A 12,324-nucleotide genomic window follows, 5' to 3' on the forward strand; every position below is an offset into this window, starting at 1 on the left:
GAGAACAATTATGGAGGTGAAAAGACATCTCTGTGGTGCCTTGTAAGGAAATCCATTTTCAAGAAGGAGGAAGGGGTGAACAGAGGCAAAAGTTGCAGAAGACTTAAGCTATAAGGATTGTGGTACATGCTGACATTCTTAGCCATAAGCACAAGTGACCACTAGAATATATTTAAACTAGGCATTATCTAATACCAGTGCGGTTTAACCAATCCTTAATGCCAACACATCACATTCCATTCCATTCCAGGTGGATGTTGATGCACTTCTCCTATTGGTTCCGACACTGTTCTCTGGTTTGTTCACTCAGACCTATCAACAGAACACAATCTCCATGGCTTTAGACAGTTCAAGTATCCATTTTTCTCCTCAAAAAAAGGTAAATAAAATACTTTCTTTGAGCCTAAGGTCTAGGAAGGCCTTGGGCCTTTTGATCATGTAAATATTTTACTAACAAACCATCTATTCTTTCCCAGATCAGGAGCCTCTTGAGGGAGAAGCACATAATCTCAATGAGCCTTAATTTTCTTATTAGTAAAAGTGTATAAGAACATCAATCTTACTGCACTACTTCCATGGGATTAGTTAGAATAAAATGAGATTTTGGAAGTTTGGGCTGTCTCACTCTAGACCTTTAATACCTGGACTAGAGTTTGACACATAACATTAGCTCAGCAAATGTTGCCTGTATTATAAATGACTGAATATTTGTTAAAGGGCTTTGTAAACTAAAGTTGTTGCAAGTGTTATTATTTATTCCCTAACCCTGATTTAGACCCCTAGGTGACCAAATTCAAGGAACTATAATACCTTGCATTGATGGATGCCTGGAGTAGCTGGAAAGACTGCTCCCTCTTCCCCACAAAATATCCAAATAAAAATAAAAACACTCTGTGCGAACAGAGCTCCCGTCCTCGGGTTCAGTTTTCCATCAGATTGCCGCTCCCAAACCCCTTCCTTTTGAAAATTCTGCACCCGATGTAGAACTTCTGAGGGACCTAAGTGATCAAATATTACTTTAAAGCCCACGGCTGTGTCACCATGAAACTCTTCAAAGCAGCTTTGGCCTCCCCCATGGACCGCAAGCTGAGATGAGGCCGCACCACCCGGTAAGCGTTCCCCAGAGACCCAGCTTCTCTGGAGGCCTCCTGCTCAGGGCCACAAGTCTCTCACAGCCGTCCAAGGCTGCAGGCCGGCCGGCAAACAGCAAGCGGACTGCGGCTTGGGTTTTCACCCAAGGCCGGCTTTAGCGGCCGGGAGTGGGGTAAAGCGCCACACGCCCTCCAAGCCGCGCCGGCTGCCAGGTGCCGGGGCGGGACAGGGGCAGCTAAGCTCGTTGCCGCCGGCTCCTCCTTCCAAGGGCGGGCCAGAGCGGGGTGGGGGCGGAGCTATGAGCCGAAGGCCCCGCCTCTCGTGGGCGGGCAGGACGGAGACCCGTGGGTTTCTTTTCCTGGGGGCGGGCCTCGGCGGTGGGGACTGATACGGAGGCGGGGCCGGACGCCGAAGTCCCCTCCTCCAGAGGCAGGCTTATTCCGTGGCTGCCACGGCAGCTGCGGGTGTCCGCCGCTCGGCAGCCTAGCCACACGGGCTCTGGCTCCTCCCAGTGGCTGGCCGGGGCGGAAGCAGGAGGCGGGGGCAGCGTGCGCGCTGCTGGTCTGCTCTCCCGCGGCGCTGGGGCCCGCGCTCCGCGGCTGTTGCTCTACTCGGCGCTTCGCAGGCAGCTAGCTCCTCTCCGCGCCTCTTGCCCGCCCGCTTCTCGACCAGGCCTTCTTCTTAGTCGTGGCCCGTCGCGTCGACCCTCGCGGCCCTCTCCCGCCCCGTCTCATCTCTGGTCGCCGTCGCCGCGGCCCCAGCCCCGATGGCTCTGTGCAACGGAGACTCCAAGGTCAGTCTCTGGCGTGGGGGGGTGTCCCTCCCTCACCGCTTCCGGACGGAGGCAAGGCTCCGGGGCCGCGGAGTCACCGCGTGGGGCCCTTCCCTGCTTCCTCCCCCTAGCCCGCCAGCGCAACCCTGCGGCCCGGGCAGCGGCGTGTTGGAGAGCGGGCGGTCGGGGCCTGTGGCTTGTTTTCTCCTCGGGAGCGGCAGGTGCTTTGTTGATTTTTGTCTGCGTGTCGGGGTTCCCGCGCCCGCCGAGCTCTGGGCGTCGGGGAGGGCGTCAGCTTTCCACGGCCGAGCCGCTGGCCCCCCGCCTCCCCGGCGTTGCTGTGGGGCGCCGAGCCCGCGGAGGGCGGCCCGAAGGTGGGGGTAGGGAGGCGAGCGGGTGTGTGTGTGTGTGTGTGTGTGTGTGTGAGTGTGTGTGTGAGTGAGCGAGTGTGTGTGTGTGTGTGGGGGCTTCCTCAGCCCGCACCCCGTCCCTTCGGGAGCCGGGGAGCCTTTTGTGGAGCTCTGCGGGCCGACCGAAGGCAGGGTAGGGTCAGGGCCTCGCGTACGGCATTCGAGCTGGGCCGGCCTCCGTCTTCCCGCCACCCGGTTTCCCGCCTGCCTTCGGTGAGGCTAGCCCAATTCCCCCACGTCGGCCTTGGGGTCCGGAGCGGCGAGGCCGGCCCGGGGTGAGGCCGTGTGACCATCCCCCCCCCGCCGCCGGTCAGCTCCCCCCCTCCCCCGTCGGAGCCGGTGGCGGGAGGGTTGCTCACGCCGTTCCCCTCCCCCCAGCCTTCTCCGAGGAAGGGAGCGTGTGTCCCGCCCCGCCCACTCCTTATTTTGCAAGTTGGTTGGCGGTGGCCCCGGCGCCGCGCCTTGGGGAGCCCCCTCCCCCACGCGGGCCGCTGCCGCGCCCTGGGGCCGGGAAAGTCGCGAGTCCCGGGTGCGGGGGCAGTTAACTCGAGTTGCGGAGTGGAGAGAACAGTTTGGGCCGCCACTGCGTTTCTCGTCACCTCCGGCTGACTTTTTCTTTAGACCCTCTTTTCGTCTCCGAACTGAGCACCTTCGCTTTCGCTTCTGTGTTAAAATTTTCGTTGGCCCGGAGTTCTTTCAGACCCGCACAGTCAACGTTGTCAGCGGGAAAACTGCGAGGTTTTGAATCGGGATTTGTACTTAAGCGAGGTGTGCCTCCTATATACGCTGTTTAGGGCCTGGCTACGTTTCATTCAGGTGTGTGGAATTTTAGAGGTCAGGTAGTGCCTTTTCAGGCAGCATTCTCTTATCAAGGTGGTGGGTGCCTCGTCACATCTTAGCCCTCTCCGTGAATAATTGCTTAGTCTCTAGTAAATATTCAAAAAAGTTATTTGTTGAACAAGTGAGTAAAGATTATAAGGTATCTAATAAACTTCTAAACCGAGGAAACTGATGCTCAGACTAGTTGAAACTCTTTCTGAAGGTTTTAAAAGACGCTTCTATAAATCTTAACGTACAGCTCTTTCGTGTACACAAGTTAACTTACAAAGCATTTTTCTTCTCTTTAATTTTGAGTCGCAAAATCGTTGAAAAGAGTCATCTTTGTGCTGGTAAAGGAAATGACTATTAGGAGGATTCAAACCTAATTTGCAGACTTTGAAAAATATGTGCTGATTTGAAAACAGTATTTTCCAAAATTAAGTGACAGCAGAAAGTTAAAGATACAGTTTCCAAATTACTATACCTGATTCAGGTGTAAAGAACATACACTTTTTTCTAGCTGGTATGTTTTTGTTTTGTTCAACTGGAATTTTACAGAGAATCTTACCAATTTGATATATTTGAGACTCTGGTGAATCGCTGATTACCTTTATTTCAAGGTTGTTTTGTAGTATAATCAAACATGTGTCTTTTCTGTTTTTTGGCCATGCTGCATGGCTGGGATGTTAGTTCCCAGATCAGGGATCCAACCTGGACCTCAGGCATTGAAAGCACATGAAAGCTAACCATGTTTTGTTTTTTTTTTTTTAACTTTTGCTAACAATTAGATGTCAATCAAGTTGAAAGCATTTTCAGGACGAGCAATCCAGGAAAATAACACTTCATCAAATCTATGATTATTTCATATGCTCCTAAAGAGGGGGAAAAAAATCTCTGTAAATATTGTTGTAAACGGTTATATGTCATTGATCATAAGGAACATTCAGGTAAAGAGATGTTTAAATATGGGGGAATATGCATAGCAAAGTGGGTTAAATGTGATCTTCTGAGGGTCCACCCAGAAATCTAAATAGGCATCTATTTTCTATAGCTTACCACTGAAGCACTTTCTTTCTGGCATGAAATAGGAGTACTGGACCCAGGCTTACTTTGTGCATCTGTTGTGCCTCTGATAGCTGTGTGTAAGTCCTAGTTGATAAATGAGAATGGGAAAAGAGCTGGTTTTGATTCCCGTTGTACATTTCAGTATTTCTCAGGGTTTTTTTTCTAAAATAACATTTCTGCATGATAGACATTAGGGAGAGACCTACCTAAATTCTGTAAAAGTATTTGGGCTATTTTCATTAGTTTTATCCACAGAGTATCATTTTACAGCTGGAAAGTATCTTTATGTTTTCTAGCTTCCTAAGCTGAAAAAACAACTGGAATTAGAATCTGGCTTTTCTTTTTCTTCAGGGCTACTTAGGTTAACCATCCAAGTCAGAGAGTATTCTTTTTCTTAAAGACCTGACATAATATTATTTAGTTAAGATCTTATATGAACAAGAGCATAGGCAGTCAGCTCTTCTTTAAAAACTTTTTACAACCGTTCAGTGTTGTATATGAATATATGTATATAGCAAATATTAGACAGTAACTTTTTTCAGTATTATTAAGGCAAGATTGTGAGAGTAATGCTTTTTGGGCTGCTTGTCAGATTTTCCACTTTTGGTCCCATATAAGCCTTAGACACTATTTTGGCTGCTCAGAGTCTTCATTGCTTTTGCACTGGCTTACTCTACTTGTGAGAGGGGTCTAGCTACTCAAACTTGCAGTGCGTGGACTTCTCATTGTGGCCTCTCCTGTTGCTGAGCACAATCTGTAGGTGCTTGGGCTTCATTAGTTGTGGCACATGGGCTCCGTAGTTGTGGTGAATGGGCTTAGTTGCTCGCTGCATGTGGGATCTTCCCAGACGAGGGCTCAAACCCATGCATTACCAGATAGATTCTAATCCACTGTGCCACCAGGGAAGTCCTAAGCCTTAAACTCATTTGGTTGGAATAGATGTCTACTTTCACTTAGATGTTGACTAGGGTATATTGTACTTGGATTAAAGGCTTTTTAAAAAGTAAATACTATCAATTGCATGTTATATAGGATCTTTAGTGATATCTAATGTTGAAAAATTTAAGTTTTGAATTGAATGGAAAGATGATCTGAGATTTTTATGTGGGATACTTTGAGAATTGAACAACTATCCTTTGTAAAGGTAACCCTATTGTGCTGTGCTGTTATTCAGTTGTGTCCGACCGGACACTTTTCGACCCTGTGGACTGTAGTCCACCAGGCTCTTCTGTCCTTGGTATTTTCCTGGTGAGAATACTGGAGTTGCAATTTCTTCTCCAGGGGATCTTTCCCACCCTATAGCACATTTTTTTCAAAGGTCAAAGTGTATTTTTTTTTTTTCCCTTTCAGATTTTGTCTCATCTGTTAAGGTATTCACCTAGACTAGAAGAGCTGTTACAGACAAAAGGAATGTTTTTGTTTTTGTTTTTTCAATTGTTTTTCTGTTTTTAGACTTTGAAATTCCTCCAGGAATTTCAGATGACTTTGTCTTTAATTTAGCATGGGCCAACTTGTCAATTACAGATAATAATTGTGTTTTAAGAATTTTTAAAAAATACAGATTTGTCCTATACTTATTCTAATATATTTGATACTTTTTAAGTCTCTTTAATGAATTATATATTAATCAGTGCTGTTTGGAGAAAGGAATGAATAATTATTTGATATCCAAAATGATGAAATTCTCCTTTGTTACGGGTACTTAAGGGCTTCCCAGGTGGCGCTAGTGGTAAAGAGCCCACCTGACAATGCAGGAGATGTAAGAGATGAAGGTTCTATCCCTGGATGGGGAAGATCCCCTTAAGTAGCGCTCGGTAATCCACTCCAGTGTTCTTGCCTGGTGTATCCCCATGGACAGAGGAGCCCCGCAGGCTACAGTTAAAGAGTTGCAAAGAGTTGCAAAGAGTCAGACACAACTGAAGCAACTTAGCACAGCATGGTACTTAAACTATTTTCATGCCTCCTTCTAACCTAAACTCTCTTTAAGTGGTCAAAATGAATGAAGTCCTCAGGGGTAATAGATGATTTTGAAGCACTTTGTGAACCAACAAAGAAGTAATAGAACTTAGAATCTTTTGTGATTGCATATATAGTTCTAGGTTGTGTGGACTATTCTTGCTTGTTGTAGAATAGTTTGTGTTTTTTTTTTTGTATTTGTTCAAGAATCACATTGGTTAAAAAAATAGTTTTACTATAGTAATAGTGTGGTATTAGTTGGTTTTCATGTTGGCTGACCCTTGCCTGCCATCCCTTCGGGTTAATGGTTTTGAGGACCTAGGAGATACTTTATGTAGTTAGGTTTAGATTTATAGACTCCCTAATATGGTGCACTACAACTTTATAGGGAATAAAGTGTTTGTTTATAGTAATGTGACCATATACTCTTTGTGTAAACTGGGACACTTGAACATAAAAGAAGGTGCTAAAAATGGTTTAAATTTATAACGATTGTTGTAAAATATTATCAAACAAAATAAATATTTGTTGTGTAAATCCAATTAAATAAATGGCAAAACTACTGTAGTATAAGTTCAGATTGCTCTCTCTGTACATTTTGCACGGGAACACACAGTCTCTTTCCTGCATGTATTTCACAAACAGCTGTATATCCCACTGACTCAGCTGATAGAGGCCTGGAGGTCATGTGCATTTTTCAGCCTGAAGAATGGCTGTGGTCCTAACTGGCAGGTACACCAAGTGGCTGGCCGGAACAGCAGCTTCAGACATTCCTTCTGTTGGCACCCATGACTGGATAGTTAGCTACCAGTAATTGCCAATGTCTAAGTTCCAAGTGTAGTTTGTACTTCATTTTATCAGGAAAATGTCAGGAAAGAGAGATGGGTTCTCAGTGGTTGGCTTTTAGAGTGAACCAGAAGTTAAAGTGAGAACTCTATTTACTGCACCTGCACTTCAGCAGAGTACTAGGCAAAGCCATGGCAGAAGGTGGAAGTATAGTAAATCCATACTATCTTACTTCAATGCAGTTATTCATAATAATATGTTAAAAATGAAAGGCATGAGACATATGTTATATTGGGTCGGCTGTTGGAATAACAGGTGTAAATTAGGACAGTTCTGGGCAAACTGGGCCATATGATCACTTCAGTTACAGAGTACATCATCCTGAATTTGAATTTTGATTTCTCTAGTGACTGTATTTAAAATTTGGCTAAAATTCAAGCCTAATGTGTATACATTAAAAGTTTTCTTTCTAAATTAGTATCTATTCTAAGAGTTATTCTGAACTTAAAAATTGAGTGCCAAAATTAACTTTCTATACGTTGAGAACCAGCAGTGTTGAAACTGACCAAAAGGTAAAATAATCTGTTCTAGTCTGCCATAACATTTACAGAGGACATTTTCCAAACTTTTAAAACTGCCTGGACATGTGAAATTCCCTATTCCTCTTGTTGATCAACTGGCGAACAGAACCTTTTTCATTCTCAAAATGCATGGAGGTTTATGTAAAATTAAGTCACCCTCACCTTGTCTGTAGTTTGGAGAACTAATTCTTATCCTCTGAGTGTTATTGTAAATGTAAGCCAGGGACTACAGAATTCTAAAATTGCTTTGGACAAATTTTCAGTGAACAATCTCTAATTAATTTGGGAGACTCTTAGATGAATACAATGATTGTAGATAGATCATTGTTTTGATGTATTACTGGTAATAGTGAAACATTTTTGTGCTGTGGTTTTTTTCCCTCCTTTAACATTTTATGAAAAATTTTGAAATGACAAGCAAGTTGAAAGAAATTTTAGTCAGCATCTGTATCTACCAGGTAGATTCTACTGTACAACAGCTTGAGATATTCAAATACCATAAAATTCACTCCATTTAAAGAGCACAGATTCAATAGTTATTAGTATATGCACAGATTTGTGCAACCATCACCACAGTCAATTTTAAAACATTCTCATTATCCCCAAAAGAAGTTCTGTACCCTTTAGCAATCAGTCCTCATTTTCCCCTACCCCACCTCTCCCAAGGTTTCCCAGGTGGCGCTAGTGGTAAAGAATCCGATTGTCAATGCAGGAGACTTACATAAGAGATGCAAGTTCGATCCCTGGGTCAGGAAGATCCCCTGGAGGGGAGGGCATGGCAATCCACTCCAGTATTCTTGCCTGGAGAATCCCATGGTCACAGGAGCCAGGCAAACTACAGTCCATAGGGTTGCAGAGTCGGGCACAACTGAAGTGACTTAGCACATGCACGCCTCTCCCTCCCAACTGTAGCCAACCACTAATCTGTTTTCTGTCTCTATAGATTTGCCTACTTTGGACATTTTATATGACTAGAATCTTAGAATATGTGGTCTCTTGTGAGACCTAGCATAATCCTTTCAAAGTTCATCCATGTGTAAGTACCTGATTCCTTTTTATTAGCAAATAATATTCCATTGTATGGATATAGCACCTTTTATTTATCCATTCATTGGTGGATGGACATTGGGTTGTTTACATTCTTTTGCTGTTATGGATAGTGTTGCTATGAATATTTCTATATAGGTTTTTATATAAAAATAACTTCATTTTCATGGGTCTATACCTGGAAGCAGAATTGCTGGGTCATGGACAGAGGAGCCTGGTGGGCTCCAGTCCGTAGGGTCACAAAGAGTGGGAACATGACTGAGCACTGTGGTAATTTTATGTTTAACTTTTTGGTGAACTGTCAAACTGTTTTCCAAAGTGGCTGCAGTATTTTACAATTCTGACAGCAGTATATGAGATTCCAGTTTCTTCAAATCCTTGCCAACACATGTCTTTGATTATAATCATCATAGTGAGTATGAGGTGGTATTTCATTGTGGTTTTGATTTACATTTCCCTAATGACAGATGATCATGAGCATCTTTTTTGTGTGCTTCTTGACCATTTGTGTATTTTCCTGGAAGAAATGTCTGTTTAGCTCTTTTGCGCATTTTGAAGGTGGGTTGTTTGTCTTTATTGAGTTGTAAGAATTCTTTATTTTAGTGACAAGTCTTTTCAGAAATATGATTTCCAGATATTTTCTGCAATTCTTTGGGTTGTTTTTCACTTTCTTAATGATGTCTTCTAATGAATAAAAGCTTTTAATTTTGATGAAGTACTACTTATTTTTTAAAAATTTTGTCACTGTGCTTTTGGTGTCATATCTAAAAAATACTTAATTCAAGATCATGAAGATTTGTGAAATTGCCTATACTTTTTAAAAGTTCTATAATTTTAGCTTTACTTAGTTTTTTATTTAGGTTTTAGATCCATTTTGAGCTAATCTTTGTGTTTGCTATAAAGTAAAGTACCAGCTTTATTTATTTATTTTTTTAATTTGTGGCTGTCCACTGTTGGGCTTCCCTGGTGGCTCAGTGGTAAAGATTCTGCCTGCCAGTGCAGGAGCTGCAGGAGATGTGGGTTCGATCCCTGGGTCCAGAAGATCCCCTGGAGAATGGAATGGCAACCCAGTCCAGTATTCTTGCCTGAGAAATTCTGTGGACTGAAGAGCCTGGGGGGGTATAGTCCAGGAAGTTGCAAAGAGTTAGACGTGACTGAAGTGACTGAGGACGCATGCACTGTTGCAGTACTGGTTTTTTGAAAAACCTATTACTTTTGAATGATCTTGACACCTTTGTTGGAAATCAGTTTATCGTTTATTTTTGGACTCTGTTCTGTTCCATTGATCTATATGTCTGTCCTTTTTCCAGTATCACATTATCTTGATTTTGTAACTTTGAAGATGGGACATATGAGTCTGCCAACTGTATTCTCTTTTCTAAGCTTGTTTTGGCTATTCCTGCATCCCTTGACTTTCTGTATGAGTTTTAGGATATGCTCGTCAATTTCTGCAAAGGATTTCGATAGAGATCGTGTTGAATCTGTGGAGCAGTATGGGGATCAGTACTGTCTTAACAGTATTAAGTTTTCTGACCCAAACATCGGATAGCTTTTAAAATACAGGCTTTGTAGTTCTTTAGTAAAATTGTTTTATTTTATGTACTTGTTTAATATTAATAAAACAATTAACAAAATTGTTTTCTTCTATTTTATTCTATGTAAACGTTATATAGCTTTTTAAATATAGGTTTTGTAGTTCTTTAGTAAAATTGTTTTATTCTTTTTGATGCTATTGTAAATGGAATTTTATCTTAATTATGTATTTGGATTCTTCATTACAAGTGTATACAATTTATTTTGTATCCTACCGCCTTACCTAACCTATTTATTCTAAAGTGCATTAATAGAACTCTTAGGACTGTCTGTATATAAAATCCTGTCGTCTATAAATAGAGATAGTTTTGCTTTTTCCTTTCCACTTTGGATACTTCTATTTTCTTGCTTAATTGCCCTGCCTACAAATTGGAATCAAGATTGCTGGGAGAAATGATCAATAACCTCAGATATGCAGATGGCACCACCCTTATGGCAGAAAGCGAAGAAGAACTAAAGAACCTCTTGATGAAGGTGAAAGAAAAGAGTGAAAAAGCCAGCTTAAAACTCAACTTTCAAAAACTTAAGATTATGGCATCTGGTCCCATCACTTCATGGCAGATAAATGGGAAAACAATGGAAACCTTGAGAGACTTTATTTTCTTGGGCTCCAAAATCAGTGCAGATGGTGACTGCAGCTGTGAAATTAAAAGACGCTTGCTCCTTGGAAGAAAAGCTATGACCAACCTAGACAGCATATTAAAAAGCAGAGACATTACTTTGCCAACAAAGGTCTATCGAGTCAAAACTGTGGTTTTTCCAGTAGTCATGTATGGATGTGAGAGTTGAACCATAAAGAAAGCCGAACGCCGAAGAATCAATGCTTTTGAACTGTGGTGTTGGAGAAGACTCGAGAGTCCCTTCTGCAAGGAGATCAAGCCAATTGAATCTTCAATCCTGAAGATTCACTGGAAGGACTGATGTTGAAGCTCCAATACTTTGGCCACCTGATGCAAAGAGCTGACTCATTAGAAAAGACCCTGATGCTGGAAAAGATTGAAGGCAGGTGGGGAAGGGGACAACAGAGGATGAGATGGTTGGATGGCATCACTGACTTGATGGATGTGAGTGTGAACAAGCTCCGAAAGATGGTGAAGGTCAGGGAAGCCTGGCATGCTGCAGTCCATGGGGTCGCAAAGAGTCGGACATGACTGAGCAATTGAAGCACAACAGTACCTCATACTTTTGAATACAAGTGGTGGGGGCAGAAATCCTTGTTCTTGATCTTAGTTGGGGAAGAAAGCATTCAGTCTTTCACTGTTAAGTGTGATGTTAGCTATGGGTTTTTCATAGATGCTCTTTTACAGACTAAGGGCATTTCCTTCTATTCTTAGTTTGTTGATTGTTTTTATTATGAAAAGATGTAGGATTTTTGACAAATGCTTTTTCTCTGTGTATTCAGATCATCATATGGTTTTTGTTTTTCATTGTGTTGATATATTAATATTAGATTGATTTTTGGATGTTAAACCGAATTTACATTCCTGGGATAAATCTCAGTTGGCCACAGTGTATAATCTTTTTTTATAAGTTGCTGAATGGACTTCCATGTCAGTCCAGTGGTTAAGAATCCACCTACCAACACGGGACATTGGTTCCATCCTTGGTCTTCGAAGATTCCACATGCTATGGGGCAACTAAGCCTGTGCGCCACAACTGCTGAGCCCTCGCATCCCAGAACCTGTGCTCTGCAACAAGAGAAGCCACTGCAGTGAGAAACCCGAGCACTGCAACTAGACAGTGGCCCCTTGGTTGCTGCAACTAAAGAAAACGTATGTGCAGCAACAAAGACCTAGTGCAGCCAAAAAAACATTTTTTTAATTAATAAAAATAATAAGTTGCTGGATTTGGTTTGATAATTTTGTTGATTTTTAAATCTACATTCATAAGAGGTAATGGCTTGGAGTTTTCTTGTGACATCTTTGGTTTTGATGTCAGGACAATACTGGCCTCATAGAATGAATTTTGGTATACTGTTCACTTTTTTTTTTTTTGGCCACACCATGCAGCTTGAGGGATCTTAGTTCCTTGACCAGGGGTCAGAGCTGTCCTCCTTTCAGTGGAAGCTCAGAGTCCTAACCACTGGACTATCGGAATTCCCTATCATTCCCTTTTTACTAAACTTGCTTTTTGTGATCAGTTTTTGGACTGAGACCCTAGATTACATTTTAGTGGACCATTTTCATATTGTTACTTTACTGTA

The 12,324-nt window shown here is 42.5% G+C and overlaps 1 protein-coding gene across 9 annotated transcripts in view; it reads left to right on the forward strand.

The window, feature by feature from the left end:
• Positions 1-320: 320 nt before the first annotated feature.
• The window catches only part of GMPS (guanosine monophosphate synthase), a 69,951-nt gene continuing 57,947 nt past the window's right edge, over positions 321-12,324 (forward strand). For 3 of the 9 annotated variants that reach the window (XM_081570588.1, XM_081570591.1, XM_081570589.1), the window contains exon 1: positions 1,666-1,885. In XM_081570588.1, the coding sequence (XP_081426714.1) occupies positions 1,859-1,885 (27 nt within the window). In that variant the 5' untranslated portion in view covers positions 1,666-1,858. Of the gene's footprint in view, positions 380-1,024; positions 1,110-1,665; positions 1,886-1,919; positions 2,086-2,138; positions 2,488-12,324 lie in introns of those variants that run through there. The other 6 variants (XM_081570580.1, XM_081570587.1, XM_081570590.1 and 3 more) reach the window with 5 other exon arrangements.

The sequence above is a fragment of the Giraffa tippelskirchi genome, chromosome 2, assembly GCF_054371585.1.
Source record: "Giraffa tippelskirchi isolate mGirTip1 chromosome 2, T2T-mGirTip1v1.2.pri, whole genome shotgun sequence".
Taxonomy (NCBI): Eukaryota; Metazoa; Chordata; class Mammalia; order Artiodactyla; family Giraffidae; genus Giraffa; species Giraffa tippelskirchi.